Raw genomic sequence first — 16,902 nt, forward strand, 5'->3', positions numbered from 1 at the left:
ATCGTGTCGAAGAATGTGTACAAAGCTTTCAAACGCGCATTTTTTTTGCTTATACAATTTTTATAAAAAAACATAAATTCTTTGATGCATCGCAAAATTTCCATCGCGTTCGAAATACCTTTAAAGCGACCAATTAATTAGCATAAACTTTCAATTCAAGCGGCCGTTCTGCGAGGCTCTCTCGAATCTCCGTCGCGACGAAATCAAATCAAGATCCGCAGATGGATGGTTGAGGTGACGACGGTCGTTATGCTTAGGCAAAAGGAAGCGATGAAATAAAAAGTCCAACATTTAGCCGGAACCGAAGCCTAATTTAGTCATGCCAACGATGGCGAGTTTTGCTCTGGGAAAAGCCTTTGCAAACTGCCTCCTACATCGCCTACTTTGCCTGCCGCAGTAACATCGATGACGGAAGCTCGAAAATTCGATTATAGGATCGTTTGAAAGCTTCGTCCTTTCTCTTCTACAGACGTTGCTTTTGCAACGTACATAAGCGGTTAAATATACGACGTCCATGCGTATGGTAAGTAAACTAGCTGATACAGATACTATTTGCTAGTATTTGTTGGTCCATTTAATATTGTGAATAATTTTACTACTTTGAAAAGCCCGTTCGTGGATACGATAAATAATTAGTCTGCCTTGCACGTATTATCTTATTGTTAATTGGAGCAGTTACACACATATTGATAAATCTCATGGAAAACAAATGTGCTTCAATCATCATATGCACTTAAAATATTTTATATTTTATATAGAGTGGCTAATTTAATCATGTTTGATGCGAAAAATCAACACAAAAATCTTTTAAATCTATATTAATAAATAATTTTATTTATTTCCGATTTGATTATTGCAGTTTTGTTTATTGAAAAAAAAAGAGAAGATTTAACGTTCGGAATTGTTGAGTGCGCTCTGTACCGCTTACACAATATCATGTTATAATTTCCTGAGTGCTCGGCTTTTTACTGTACTAATTGAATTGTTTGTTCAGCGTATACTTTATTAAGAAAAATACTTTTAATTTTAAACACTATCTAAAAAAAGTTTTTTTTTTAATAAAAGAAGATTTACATTTTGTTATTTTGGTTATAGCATTTCTACCACACATGGTTTATTAATATTATAATCTTAACTTGCAATTTAAATTTTTCTTTTTGCTGATTCTATTTAAGTATTATATAAAATTAGTTAATTTTTTATGATTATTTATATTATTACCCTCAAATTTTGAATGAAATATTAAAAACAAATAAGAAAAGAATTTGATGATATTTTTCTTTAAATTGCCCAGGATTTGATTTTTGGATTTGATTTTGATTCTAACTGGATTATTTATTTATTTAATTATTTTAATGTATATATTCAAACTCAATTAAAATATATAATTTTAAATCATATTTATACATAAAAATATCAATTTTCTGATAAAACATCTACGAAATTTCTTTAATTTAGAAACATGCTATTATTTGTGTCTTTGGTATCAAAAAATTTGTATCACATACGTTGTATAAAATAAAAGAAACTTCTTTAGGGCTGACCTAAAAATCATAGCTTTCAATGCGGCATATGATCATATCTGATTTCTTCAGATGAGATGCATTTGCATCGAGCCAAGCATATTCTTGGAAAATCTAACTTATATTGAAAAATACAATAGCTGTGCAAGAGATGTACTGTCGCTGATAAATTGAATTCTAATATAACTTTGTTATACATAGAAAGTTTCAATACTGTTTTAGTATTTAATTTGTATGTTGTATAAAAACTTAACACAATTACTTTTCCATACACTTGGAAAAAAGTTTAATGCTTTCAGAAAAAGCTATTTAATTAAGTTTTAATTTAGTTCAGCATTTTGGTGCATTACTAAATACAAAACTTTCGCTTAATATATTACTAAAATTTTATAAAAATATTAATTAAAATAAAGATATTATCGATATGTCATATATTATTCATAAAACACATACTATATTTTTGTACGCAATCCGAATCAAACAGATTTTTATTAAAATCAAAGACGCATACATGGCAAGTCTATACCACGCTTATTACGCTTTTATGCTTCTAAATTAATAACGTCACCGATCGCATTTTCGATTAAGCGCTGAAAGCTTCGATGTGGATGTCGTCATTCCGTAATCGCGAGAGTCGCAACGCGACTATTGCCGGTGTTAAGCAGAGTTAAGCACGGCCATACGGACGACTTCTTTATATCTTTATCAATGTTGAGAGGAAGGGAGAACGTTCTTTAGATGACCAGAGTGTTCTTTGTGTCTATACGAGTAAATATTAGCAGAGGATGATGAGAACTCCGCTCTTACTTTCTCCTTCCTCTTTTCATCGACGTCAAGCCTGCGGTCTTCTCGTTCTACGTTCTTCTCGCTTCGTCGGGTCCGTTCATTCATTTCGTCGCGACGTCATTCTGAAGGCTGGCTTTTACCTGTTCTCTTCAAACCGACCGGATCTCACCGAAAATTCACTCTGATATTACATCCATTCAAGTATACACTCACAAATGTGTCTTTTCTTCCGCGTAGATGAAAACGTCGATCAAAAACTGTATATTTATTACATAAATCGAATCTGATGTTATTTTATAATGTAAATTCTGTAATAATTGCACTACAAGTATTTGTGTGACTTTAATTGTAAATCATGCTGATTACAATTTATTAGCATGACTAAGAAGGTCTAAACAAATTCCTAATTAAATTCTAATTTTTATCGTGTTGAAACTAATACTTTAGGTTAATATAGCGCATTTAAATATTTTTTTTCCAAAGGTATAAGGATGACTTTTCAATTGGTAAAACCAATAAGACATTAATAGCCATTAAGGTTGTCTATGCCGGTTGTGCCGTTTTGTTCAATAAGGTGCATGAAACGTACCTAGCCTGTCCCCACGAGACACACCTGTCTCATGAATAGCGTTCGATGAAGACCGTGTGCGATTGAGTACTGTAGGTCCAAAATTAACCCCAATGCACGGAAAGTACGGAGTGTAGCGTAGTGACGTCAGGAACGACGTAGGTTTCGTGAAGCGGTTCCTCGTTTTAGGTAGGTCGAATAGAAGCGCACTTACCGCGCCTTAATACGAAACCCTAACACGTTATTGTTCGTGCAGTCATTGCCACCCAAGGACGACTCGATTTGGCCGCAATAAACGTTCCAATACTGTGAGGCTAACGTTCTACATTACATGCATGTGTCGGTTGTATAAAAATTATAAATATCTTTGCAGAATTTTTGCTAAAAGAATTTAATTAAGTACAGATCTGAAAAAAATTTTGTCAAAAAAAACAAAATAATTATGTAGACTGTTTGATCGTGATGAACAACGCTGTAAAAAATTTTAATATTTTAGCAATTAGTTTAAGCGTTCTACATAATTATTTTGATGGTTTAATAAAATTATTTTTAGATCTGTAACTAAACTTTCAGGTACTTCAGTAAAATCATTTTTTTTTTCGTGTATGCAATATTATTTATAATTTTGAGACACCTGCAATAAACATACACTTAATCATCCCTTTCATCTAATTGTATTTTTTTTCTTTAACATTAAGGGCATTCCAGAGAAGTATGGGAAAGATTATGAACTCCAACAATAACATGATTTGTGATTTGACAGCTGTGGTTTGTATTTCAGTACAACATTAGCACTTCAATGTTCATGACATCGTGATGTTCCATTTGTTACTTCGTGTAATAGAGTTAATTTTGGACAAAGGTCTGCTGCACATACGTCAAGCTTTGACAGTCAAAGCAAAGGAGAGGACACGCTAACAGAAGCTTTGTGTGCAGTGGCTACTATCAGGTACGGCTGCTGCGAATGAACAGGATAACGCGAAACGTATTTTCCAAAGCTATTCGTCAAACAGATCGATACAATAAATTAGCGGACAAAATTTTTGTAAACTACATGATCCCGTGTGAATTGTACAGCGCTATACACGACAGATTAATAAATAATATGATACAGCAACAATCAAAATATATAAAATGTTCGTATTTTAATCTTATTGCGATTATTTTGTCACATTTAAAATTCACCTTTGAACATTTCCTCTTTTCTTTTTAAATGTTAGTTATTTTGCATCTTCTAATTTATAATTAAATATGTATAACTAAGTAATATACAATACAACGTACTTAAAGACATAAATTACAAGATAATAAAAAAAATTAATAAATAAAAAATAACGAAAGAACAATTATAATTTTACTAAAATAAAATAATAAAATCAATAATTAGTAAAAATTAATGACAATAACGTAGGTACCTAATAATATTTTTGTGTGAATTTTACAACTTCTAGTTTATGCAAACTGTACACCGATTTTATTGGTTTTGAAACATAATTATAAACTAAAGTTAGAGTACATAATATCACAAATTAAATTGGCAAGCAATTTAACAATACTGATGGTAACAAGCATCTTAAAATCTAAGGAATTTATTGCAAAAAAATAGCACAACTAGAATTTAAATTTAAATCTCTCTACATTAATAGGCCTCGTAGATAAAAATTAACTATTATTGACAAATAAATTACTATCTCTTGTAAAATAAATCCTATTTTTTAGTATTAATTATAAATGTACAAATATGATAAAATGCCGGAAATGCTAGCGATTATGTATTGTTATTTCCTTTTCATTAAAATTAAACGATAAAAGTAATCATACGATGAAATAATCTTAAAATCAGGAAATGTCGATACTGCGACCGGTGCCATACAGTCTGTTTAATAAGTTTGATCGGCATAATTTCTGTTTGGAAAATGTTGGACGAAAAATTCTGATGACTCACTAAATAATGAAACTTCTTTTACAACGCATTTTAAAAGATCATTTTTTGTTTAATCTCTACAAAAAGATACATATTTAATGAGTGCTGTAAAATAATTCAAAATTGTATTTTTCTCTACACACATAAAAAAACTAAAACATTGTATGAAACAAATCCTATAGAAAACATGTAGACATGTATAAAACTTTTCAGAAAAAAAATATAAAAACTGAAATAATTAACAGAATTGTTCGACAGATTTATTATGAAGTTTGTTTTTTCTTAATAATACTATTTATTTAATGGGAAACGTATCTTGAAAGTACTAATCAACGGTGGCAAGCATACAATTTACTAATATAAAAGTATCATAGTTTTAATCCAGTAGTATACGTTTTTTCATTTTTTATTATAATACTTGTAAATAATTTCAAAGTTATGCCGATCACTCTTTATTAGATAGACTGTACATGTTCAAGTTTGTATTCTTCTTTGTATTCAGCGTAATCATAAAAATGAAGTTGCTTAGGAAAAGCACAAGCTATAGTATGGTTTAAAAATGGTTTAGCAAAGAAGCGATACTATTTTTACGAAAATTACGACAACGTAGAAAATACAAATAAAACTTGAACAATATCAAACGAAACAAACTGAATCTATTGTATATTACTTGATTTTTAAGACGCTATTAAAATCACGGAGGTTCATCCTGGACATCCTGTATTATTAAACGCCCCATTATTAAAGAGGTATTAATTGGAGAATGTAGCAATTAGACAATGACAAAGTGTGCTAAATTCTGATTGATTTATTTTAATGATAGTTCGCCTCATCTAATTGCTAGTTCGCTCTCGTTCTTCCGCTCTGTGAAGTTGGCTCCAGCCGCTCATCCATAACACAAGTTCCCTAATGCAAACTTGCCTTTGACAAACTATAAAGTGTCAACGGATTAGTGAGCGGCCGATACGCTGCATAATTTGGAGAAGAAGATGCGGTTGCAAGGAATATAAATCTGTACGGCAATGTAAAGCTATTTTGCGGTTGTTGCACCCGATTTAACAAAGAAACTTGTGTTATAACTCAGTAATAGCTCAATAACGAAACTTACAAATCGCTGTTGCAAATAGTTACCCGACCATTTTCACAGTTTCGTCCAGCGATGAGCAATATTCTTGCGTGGAAGACTTTATCCGTGTTGCTGCGCTACAACAAAGTTATTATTAGTTTAAAAATATGCTCATAATCTTTTAAAAAAATTTCAAAGATACATGTACTACAAAAATTAATTGCGTATTAGATATATATTTATTTATCTCTGATAAACATTATAGGAAATTATTCTAATCTAAAACGCGAAAAAGTAGTACACCTTAAGAATTTTTAAAATTATTTTATTAATTAGCATTTTATTAATTTTTATACAAATGGTTGTCTTTTTATGACCACCACACGAAAACAGAAACTATCGTTCCTCCGTGACTTCTGCTAAAACTTTTATGAATTTAAAAATCCATATATACAGGATAGGTGAGTTCAAACTCATGACTTGTCACTTACGAATCCGTCGTTTTCACACAAAGCTACATGGCATCCCAAGTAGATGTGTAAAAGCGTAGAAAAATGGACAGTTTTTTTGCAAAAAATTCCCTAAAATAGGCAAACTTCGTCGTGCTCTAAATTAGAAAATCCCCTTAAAATAAATAACATTTTACTCTTATGAAAATTACAGTCACAAATTTTTGTCTTTTGACCTTTTTAATTATACATTTTATCTCGTTTTATTATTATCTGATGATGAAATCAGAAGAGATATTTTGAGACATACATGTATAAAATATTTGGGGTGTATCCGAGACGGAAATATTTCGTAAATAATTAATACAATCAATATATATATCTTTGTTTTATATATGCTGTTGAATCTTGGTCAAACCTCGAGTGAGTTTACAAATGGTTTTAAATTATGTATGTATTATTGGCTCTCTTTTTACTTTATCCTATTCGTTTTGTTTTATTAGATATTACAGCAAAAAGTAGTATTGTATTATAGTTGAACTTTTTGTTTGTAATGCGAAATGAATTTGCAATAGCGCAACGTTCTGATCGTATGGAATGAAAGATAATCCGGATAATCGAACGTTGGCATGATATAGGTATAATAAATATAATCTCGAGAAAATCTCCGGGATAATATTAATAATATGCAAAAATTATACTAAACGTAATAATAACTGCACAAAACAAAATTTATATAAGACTCTGAAGTTTTAAAAATTATAATTATTTAAAAAGTTCTGTAAGTATTAATTCTTATAATAATTAAAATTTCAACAATCAGATTTTGACGCTGAAAAAGAGTTTGGTAGTAATGATCGAGCTTTGCTGAAATAATTTCAATTAAATGTTTGAACAATTTAACCAAGTATTTAGTATTGTTTATTAATTATATTAGTAGTAAACAAACTTAAATAATAGTAACCAAACAATTACTAACTATTATTAAATATTTGATTATATTAACCAAACGTTTAGTTGAAATTATTTCATCAAAGCTTACACTGAAAAAAGTTTCTGCGTTCAAATTATTTCTTTTATTTAAATAAATATCAGTAAGTATAAAATAATTTATTTTTAAACTTGGAAAATATTCGTTTAATCGAGGAAATGATTTTAAAACAAATATATTTAGTTAAACATAAAACAAATTTATTATCAATGTAATAACTATCACGTAGGCTGATTATTGTTTCTTTTTTTTTTCAATACATATACCTTTCCGTGTTTTGCAGCATCGCAAATATTGAATTCATTACGATTATAATAGGCTTCCAGTGCCGCTCGCGCAGATCGCACGACTCCGTCGCGATCGAGTAGCTCGCCGTTAATCGAAATACTTTGGCGGCGCCGAGAGTCGCCGATGATTACAAGAGAAAGTAGGTGAATTGATAACACCGACTCCATGAGAAACGATTCATCCCCCTGTACAGTGAAAAGTACCGGACGTTCCTGCGCAAGCGTGCGTCGGGACGGGGGTTGACGACGGTACACGGCGTCGCGACGCTCACCGGCGCTCACTTGAATCCTCGCCGCGTGTTCGTCGGGCGATTCGCCTTGAAAGACCGTGCCCGAGAGCGGAGACGAGACGTTGGGAATAAGGAAGTCCAACCGGCTCACGGCACAAACGCATCGATCGGAGATCGATGATACGCGCAATATCCATGTCGTCTCGGCGATCGATCGGGACGCACGTGACCTACCTGTTCCTCCTCGTTAGATCTCGATCGTCCGCACGTATCCCGCGCGAATACGCAATGCCGCGCGAGAGTGCCGAGGGGAGCGAGTGAAAAACGGACGCGATGGCCGGAGGGACATCGCGCGCGAAAATGCCTCGGTGAATTGTGCCCATTCGAGTGTCCGGTGATTTAACGACGAGGAGCTCACCCTCACCCTCCCCCCCGCAAAAGTTTCGTCATCCGTCGGACACCCAGCGGAATCGAGCTGGCCGCCCGTTACTTATCGCCAAGGACGATCGCGCGCTATTGTTGAACGCGGATTACGGTCTAGGACGATCGAATCGATTGGAGTGGACGCGGTGATCACCTGTGACGGCGATCGGGGACGAGTCGGATATACGTGCACGCAAGGCCGTTCGAAAGACGCTCAAGGGTAGTGCCGACGTTTACCGGGATTCCAGCCTGAACTTTCGCCGAGTGCCGACTGACTTTGACCGAATCATCGATGTACCAGCGCCGCGAAGAAGCGACCCACGGCCGTCGGTCGTCGTCACGTCGCCGTGAGGTGATAGCCGTCGCGTGCCGATCGGACAACCTGGTGCCGACGCGTGCACGGATGATGGAAGTAAGAACTCGCGTTCGTGCGTCCGCGTGGAGCACTAAGGGTTGAAGTTTCGGAACTCCGGTGGCCTACTTCGGCACTGTCCTCCGGACGGAGGGCGCGCGAGGTGAGGCTATCACTTGCTTACTTGTTGCCGTGCGTTCCGGGGGAACATCCTGTCACGTCGATTACGCGAACAGGAGAGATTCTCGCAACCGCACGTTGACGTTTTGTCGCTAGAGACGAGGCAAGAATATTCGTCGAACGTGATTATGTAAAAAAATGATAAAAGCTGAATTCAAATTATTTAATATATATTCTTCTCGATATGTAATTGGAAATGCGAATTTATCTTAAAATATAGCAGATACTGAAAAAAGAATTTGATGATAGCTGTCAAATGTTGACTAAAATAATGCAAATTAAATATTCAGTTAATATAACTAAAAATAATTTTACTTTCTTTTAGTATTGCTAAATTTGATTATATTTGATGATATTGAAATTATTTTTAGTTATATCAGGTAAATATTTAATGGTCATTATTTCACTCAACATTTTGCAGTAATAAATTCATTTTTCAGTGTATTTTAGCTTTTTTTCCTGCTTTTTTATTGCACTAAAAATAAAAGTTTGGTAATGATAACGTAACAGTTACAAAAATAGACCTTTTTTGAGACCTAAATAAACAAACTGTTTTTCGATGGATTTTTAGAACGCTGACAACGAATCTGGTGGCCAAAGTTAGCTATCACGTCATAATTTTGAGAAAAATGGTATTAAAGAGGTAAAAAACGATTTTTAGGATTTGTAAAACGTCAGATGCACCAACATTAAAATATTTTTCCTAATTTCGTTAATGCAAAGTATTAACTTTAGCTTTAACATGCATTTTGTCCTATTTCAATTTAATTCTTTATTTCCAAAATAAAATATGGGACACTGATCGCGTGCGTTGTTAATATAACGTTTAGCGTTATTTTGTTGTTATGTGTGCGAAAAGTTATTTCCAAAGTTCTTCACTGCTAAACACGAAACCGTTAACTAAATTTGACTATCACATCATAATTAACCAGTTTATTGATAATAAGTCATATATAAGTGAAAAAAAAGAGTACCACCACTGGTAATGATTTATATTTACGATGTAACAATCAAGTTTAGTTAACGGATTTATGTTTAGCAGTGAAAAATACTTCGGACACGAATACTCGCACTCATTGCAAAAAACTAATGCTGGATATGACATTAATACCGAACGTACGTGATCAGTGTCCCTTATTTAAGCTGTATCTCGAAAACGAATAATCAAATTGAAATGGAACAAAATGCATATTTCAGTTAAAAATTGATACTTTTTCATAGCGTTAACAAAATTAAAAAAGAAATTAATGCCGTTGCAACAACGTTTTGAAAATCCTCGTCGTTTTTTACTCAAAAGGTTTTTCTCAAAAATCTCAAAAATGTGATATGACAACCAACTTTGGTTATCGGATTCATTTTTCGTGACCATCAAAAAACATCATGTTTATTCGAGTCCCAAAAGTGTTAAGCTGTGTAATTAAGCGCTGGTGAAATAATTGCAATTAAATGTTAATATAATTAAACGTTTAGTAATATTTAGTACCTAATTATATTAAATTATATCATATTAATATTACCAAACGTAATAATAGTAACTGGACGGTTATTAAATATTACTAAATATTTTATTATTATTACTAAACTCTTTTTGTTAATATTATTAGAAAAAAGCTAGAATAAGAAGATTTGATTTTAACTCACGTTCAAATTAAAAACTTTTAATAATAATTAAGATTAAAATTTTCTTCAATCTAACTTGTTTTACTCGTTATTTAATCAATTATTTTCGAATTCTTGCGTAGAAATATTTAATTTTGTTACTTTATCAAAAATACGCTAAATTCCAAGATAAGTTTGAACTTTTACATGTATTTCATAATTATCAATTAAAAATAATCATGGTTCATAAGCCAGTATTCTGTTCTTATTTCAAAATCATCTTAAAGAATATCTTAAGATGTTAATACAACTTTCTGATTGACATTTTAAGATGGTACTTAAGACCTTCTTAAATGTAAAAATCGACTATGAACACTGGCCATAAATGTTTCAAAGATGATCCTCATTTGCTAAAAAATGATCGTGGATTATTATCTGGTTGCAAGTATATTTTACAAACTGTATGTTTTAAATTGTGTATAAAAACAAAATTATTATTCAAAACATTTCTACTTCACTTTGATTATACACATATTACATGTCACAGTGCGTAAGAATATAAACTTTTTCAACAATTGAGTATTTTAATTGCACGACACAAGAGATTTGTTCAAAGAAATATAAAAAAGTGTTTGATTCGGAGTTTAATACTCGTATTGTCTTATGTCCAACCAATGTTGTTCGCAATTGAGTTTTCAGTTTGCCACACAGTTTTGCAGTTCGTCGCGTTGTTGCGACTCATATTTTGTTCGTACCACACGTCATGTCGTAAAATATAAATAGGCTACCGATATAATGTGACAGCGACGCTGTAATCGGCCTCACCTTACAGCGAGTCATGCAATATGAGAAATGTATATTGCGCACTCAGAAAAATATTTCAGGTATTCCAAACTCCATTATGCTAGGTATTTCTATTGAAATACATGAAAAATTTAAAAAACAAATGTAAAATACAATTTGTATGCACACTATTCAGAAAGAGTATACGCACTATGAAAATTTACGAACTAGGTCCCGTGTTACTATTTTCAAAGTGAATTAATATTGTCTAAATGATCAGATTTTGCTTGTTAGATTTGGAGTTGGATTGAGAATAATAATACATAATGATATCAAAATTTAAAATAAAATCTGATCGTTTTAGATAATATTTATTTATTTTAAAAATAATCGACGTAGACATGGAAAAAACAATTTTTGCTGAAATACAGATCTGAAAATAACTGCTGAACCATTAAAAAATTTATATTGGGCATTTAAACTGATTACTAGACTGTCGAAACTTTTCAGTATCATCATGTTTGAACTTTTCACTAATAATTATTTCGACAGTCCAACATAAAATTAATTTCTGATCTGTATTTATTTAAATTTTTATAGACTACAATAAAATTGTTTTTTCCATATAGATCCTTGGTCCTAAACTTTCTGACCGTAGTGTACGTGTTTCAATTTTCTACTTTGAATTAAATTCTTTCTGTTATTCGAACCTTTATCTACCTGCCCAATCAAATTGCGTTTAAAATCAATTAAACGTTTATTACGCTAGCTCGATCTAATCGCATCTGGCATCCAATGTCGATGCGAGATGAGAATCGCTCGGTTGTGTCTAACGTTAGATATATGAAAGTGCGACGGGACCACAGAGGTTTTAAAACCATCCGCAAGAGTTACACAGTCTCACGCGATCGCAGCAACTGCCGATGTAAACGAACTCTAGATCGCTTTATTCTGCTCGGTCAGGCGGCATCGAGGTCGTGACTGACAGGCCGAGCGGGTTTCGAGCAAGGGGAGAAAAAGAGAACCTCTGACAAAATATGGCTGTCGCGATTGTCCTGTGAAGAGGCGCATTATCGGATCTGTTTTTTTTTTTCTCTTCTTTTCTGTCGCTCTTTTTTCGACGCAATGGCCATGACCTATGATCCCATGACCTATGATCGACTGATTGCCAGAATCGACGAAACGCGATAGTAATCGGCACAATGTATCGTGCCATTCGATATGCATTGTCACATATCGTCCATCATCGTTTATGCGAAGTCACTCCAAGAACGAAGTGTAATGCGATTTGTACCTGTCTGGTTAACTTCTTATTAATGTTACATACTTGGTGCCAGATTGATGCAAGTAATATGTTCTGTATTTTAAAATTATCGTATAAGTCTGAAATAATAAAATTATATCAATGAAAGAAGATTAATACGTCATTCTTATTTCGGTAAATTATTAATATATTATTGTAATAAATTTATTTGATATTTTAATGAGATTATATTCAAATAGTAAACATTTTTGATGCACGAATTAGTATCATGTTAATTTCTTTTTCTTCCTAGAGTGCTATATTTCTTAATCTTTTTAAATATAAAATGATGGGTATTCATACAAGAGATTATTCAGGAGAGTGATTGTGATTGTCGATGGATTCTTGTGTCCTTTGCTCACCTTTGGGAGGACGATCGATAAATATCGATTAGCTTATACTTTGTAGATACATAAACCTACACCTACATATTTTCTTGTCATGGCCATTTCACACGTTGAGTACTTATGGTCCGAAAAGAACTATTTTTCTGGTAATGTAATAAAATTACGGGCAATTAATAATGTTGCATTTGACAAATAAAAAATAAGACGGATATATTATATAAAAAATCAAATTATTATATAAAAATATTATTTCATACTTTTTTTCTTATTTTTTTAAATGCTATATATTTTTTCTCGATATTCACGTATTGTGCAAACACACAGGTCGTAAGTTAATTTACTTTAACGTTAATATTGATTTTTTAAAAACTGGGATAATTTATCGCGTACACGATAAAACGCATAAGGAAGTTTAATATTTGCTCTCTTGCAGTACTTTCAGCACCGTTTTCAATGTTACCGAAAACTGTGTCAGCTGAAATTTGCTTGGTATTGCCGGAGACACGTAATGTTACACTTAAATCTTTTCCGAGGTCATGGGTCTTGGAACTGCGAGAGATTAATGCGCGAAATTAGTAGTTTTTTTTTTCTTAAATCAGATAATTATTTAATGTGTCGTTAATTTTGACTTTTAAATCCCGCTCTATTTTTTTTTTAATTGTTCCGTGCTAAAATCACTCTGTTGCATTTAACTGTAAAGCTGCTGTGCAGCGGTTCAATATATCGCGAGAGTCATTACAGCGTACAATATTTGATGGGACACACGTATGTGAACGCGGAATTTGTTAAGAACAAAAAGTTCACATCTCTGGAAATATTCGCATACGTTCGCGAATTGAAGTGATTCGATAAAATCTGTTTCGGTTTGTTCTATTGACGACCTCGTGTATCAAACATTCAAACGTGATACAGGATGTTGAATGCTTTTATGTGTTTTTATGTGCTATTTGACGCACGTATAATTTTTGATAACGACGTGACATTTTTTATACACAGTATACGGGCATTTAAAAAATAAAATATACAGATATATATCTCTAAAATATCAAGATTTAGATGTGTACATTAAAGTAGAAAAAAATTGTACCGCGAGAAAAGCAATTTCATAATGATTATAAAAAGATATCCAAAGAAATTTTATAATAATAAGAAGCGATTGTATGAATAAAACATTTGCATACTTGTAAGACAGTTTCGATTAAATTCTATTTTAAAACAAAAATTCAATTTCACGTGTAGCTGTCGGAATATCTAAACGGAAATTGTTCTTTTGAAAACACTGATCGTTTGCCAGATTAAAAAAGAAAAATATTAAAAATTCATCAGAATCAAATAACTAAAATAGGAAGATGGTACGTTTTGAACGCCTTGTATGTTCATTAGTGAATACCATTGCATTTATTGCGCAAATTATAAACGCGGCATCTCATCCCCGTGCTCCCAACCATCCAAACGCAAATCATGCACTATGAAAACCGGCGCGGGCGGTCGGTCCGAATTCATTTAAATGCCGCGTTTAATTCTGCATGCCGTATCATAACCATCCCGGCAATAACCATCACACCGGAGATTCGCAGTCGGAATAAACTCGAAGAAGGTTTGATTTCAAATAAATATTTCTTACGGACAGCAGAGTCATTTATCAAACAGCCGATGTTGTTATTGCCTGCGTGAAATATTAAAACGTTATTTGCGCTACAGTTTAATCAGACTTCGCACTGACAGGGTTGTTAATATCGTATGTGACGGATAACTGGCGTTTTAAATATTCATCGACACATTGCGGTACAAAGTGCTCGTAGCACCGTGAGAAATACAGGGGCGAGTGTCTTTGCGCGGAAATATGTGAGCATGACGAGCAACCGTGAACTGCTAATTTCGCGGAGTTTCATGTTTAACGTGGCGTACTTCCTACACGAGGCAAAGGTGATGAATAAATTCTTCTGTGGTATCTCCGGGCCACGCGGAGTTGTGAATTAAATAACAATGAAGTCTGTAATAATACACACAATATCTCCTCTTGTTAAGTATATTTAACTTATTGTCGCTAAGCGCGGTAAATTTAATGTATAAAGCGCTTAATATCACAAAACGAACACATATGTGCGTATTTCACTGTCTTTTCAGATAGAGCACAGAATTTTTAATCGATAATCACGGAAATCTCTATTAGAATATTTTTTAAGGAGTTTTCAAACTTTTGAAGTTTTCCAAACTTATGCGGATCGTGACTCATTTTTCAAAATGGCAAACATGCGCGATCCATTTATCTTTAGGAATTATGAAAAAGCAGAGAGGGAGAGGAAATAAATTGATTTTTATTTATATCATTTTACTTCTCTCACTTTTTAATTATTTATTGAAAATAATTTTCTAAATCTTTTTCCCAACATATATAAGATGTGAAAATTTGAAGAATGTACTTATTTTGCATTTTTATTGATAATATTTTCGACGTCAAAGCGAATCATTTTCATGTACAAAGAGTTTTATAGTAACAGTTCATATCGAAATGGTTTCGATTATACATCTAAAGAAAAGTTATGTTAAAATTAATGAAATTGTTTCTTTAACTTAGATTTTTAAGTTGAAATAAAAATATTTATAAAAAAAATAAAAATTTATTTGATCCTAAAAAATAATGTTATTAGCCTTTTTTAGAGTAAATAACTTATTTGTTTAACTTAAATAAATAATTTTTAAAATTCGTAGTAAGCATTGACAGAAATTAAATGATTTAGTTGTTTTAGTTTTGAAAATATATTTCTTTCATTTAAAGAAAGATTTGGAATGCATAACTATTTTATTAATTCTAATAAAAGGAACAACGAAAAAATTTCTTTATATAAAAAAAAGTTTTCTTTAATCGTATAGCAGTGTACAAATTTTTTTGATTCAAACAAATATTTTTTTACTCGAAGGAACTTTACTCTGAGTGCAGCTGAAAAATTTTTCGCTTACTTTTGGAATCTCTGTTCTAAACGATAGAATTTTCATTCGAGATAATGACGTTGCCCAGAAATTTTACATTAAGAGAAATGTTTGGCGAAATCAATCAAAGTTTGGTTAAATAGTGATCAAATAAATTTTGTAGTTATTGGTTAACTACGTAACAAGTTATTGGTTAAAAACGTAACAAAAACTTAGTTACGTTTAACAAAACTTTTTGTAATTAGTTGTATAAAAATAATTGGTTAAGGTTACAAATTGTTTGTTCAAACCAACTATATATTTAGTAATTACAACCATAAAATTTATTTCATTACTTTGTGATCTTATCACCAAGTGATGAAATAAATTTTATATTATAGATTTCTCTCACTCAGTGTACAGAGCACATTATCTTTTTGCAGAAATCTATTTGTTTAGCCTGCAAAAATAAGTGCGTTAAAAAATGATTTTTTGAGCATCATTATGCAAAGCTACATTTTTAATACTAATAAATTGTTTTTATACCACAGCTTTCAATTCCTTACATTTAAATGAATCTTTTTATGACGTGTACATAAATCTTTGAATATTTGATTACCAATAGGAACAAGATAAATTGAGAGGAGAGAGAAAGGGAGAAGAAAATTAAAAATTATTCAAACTATCTCTTACTCTGAATATTAAGGTTTGAATATATACCTAACCATTCATCCACACATATTTCTACGGATATTCAATGTTCGTTTCAATCGACTCCCGCTTGAAACTACCGGGGCACCGGACGTGGAAACGTAAGGGGGGTACGAAAATCAATGTGTGCGGTATAAAAGTTTCCATGTCTCGGCCACGGTTCCCGCGGCTCTCGTTCGTACAGGAGAAGACGAGACATATCCGACGAGTAGCGAGCGGGCCAATTTGACCGACGTCGAAACGCAATTACCAGCGACGTCGGCGCCGGCACCATCGGCGACTCATCGCAACCAAATTCGTTTCGCGCGCGCACATTTGCCGTGGGAAAAATCGAAGAAAATAATTACGATTACCTCGATATACCGGGCGGCATGGCGCGGCCGGGGCACATTTCGCGAACTGGACGATAACGAGCACGAGAGACGCCGGTACACGCCACCCTTCGTGAATCGCGTTTAACCCAATACGGG

The 16,902-nt window shown here is 32.7% G+C and overlaps 2 protein-coding genes across 4 annotated transcripts in view; one reads left to right on the plus strand and one right to left on the minus strand.

Moving 5' to 3' along the window:
* LOC105205263 (aminopeptidase N) overlaps positions 1-16,902 on the minus strand; it is a 51,614-nt gene that overhangs the window by 13,249 nt on the left and 21,463 nt on the right. The window contains exons 1-2 of one of the 3 annotated variants that reach the window (XM_039450268.1): positions 7,574-7,895; positions 5,910-6,004 (exon numbers count right to left, since the gene is read on the minus strand). In XM_039450268.1, the coding sequence (XP_039306202.1) occupies positions 5,910-6,004; positions 7,574-7,762 (284 nt within the window). In that variant the 5' untranslated portion in view covers positions 7,763-7,895. Of the gene's footprint in view, positions 1-2,898; positions 3,200-5,909; positions 6,005-7,573; positions 7,896-16,902 lie in introns of those variants that run through there. The other 2 variants (XM_026130595.2, XM_011174605.2) reach the window with 2 other exon arrangements.
* Positions 8,589-16,902, plus strand: part of LOC105205262 (probable muscarinic acetylcholine receptor gar-1) — a 53,920-nt gene continuing 45,606 nt past the window's right edge. Inside the window, exon 1 of the mRNA XM_011174604.3 lies at positions 8,589-8,762. The gene's annotated coding sequence lies outside the window, so the exon portion shown is untranslated. The remainder of the gene's footprint in view (positions 8,763-16,902) is intronic.

Source organism: Solenopsis invicta, chromosome 6 (assembly GCF_016802725.1).
Source record: "Solenopsis invicta isolate M01_SB chromosome 6, UNIL_Sinv_3.0, whole genome shotgun sequence".
Classification (NCBI taxonomy): Eukaryota; Metazoa; Arthropoda; class Insecta; order Hymenoptera; family Formicidae; genus Solenopsis; species Solenopsis invicta.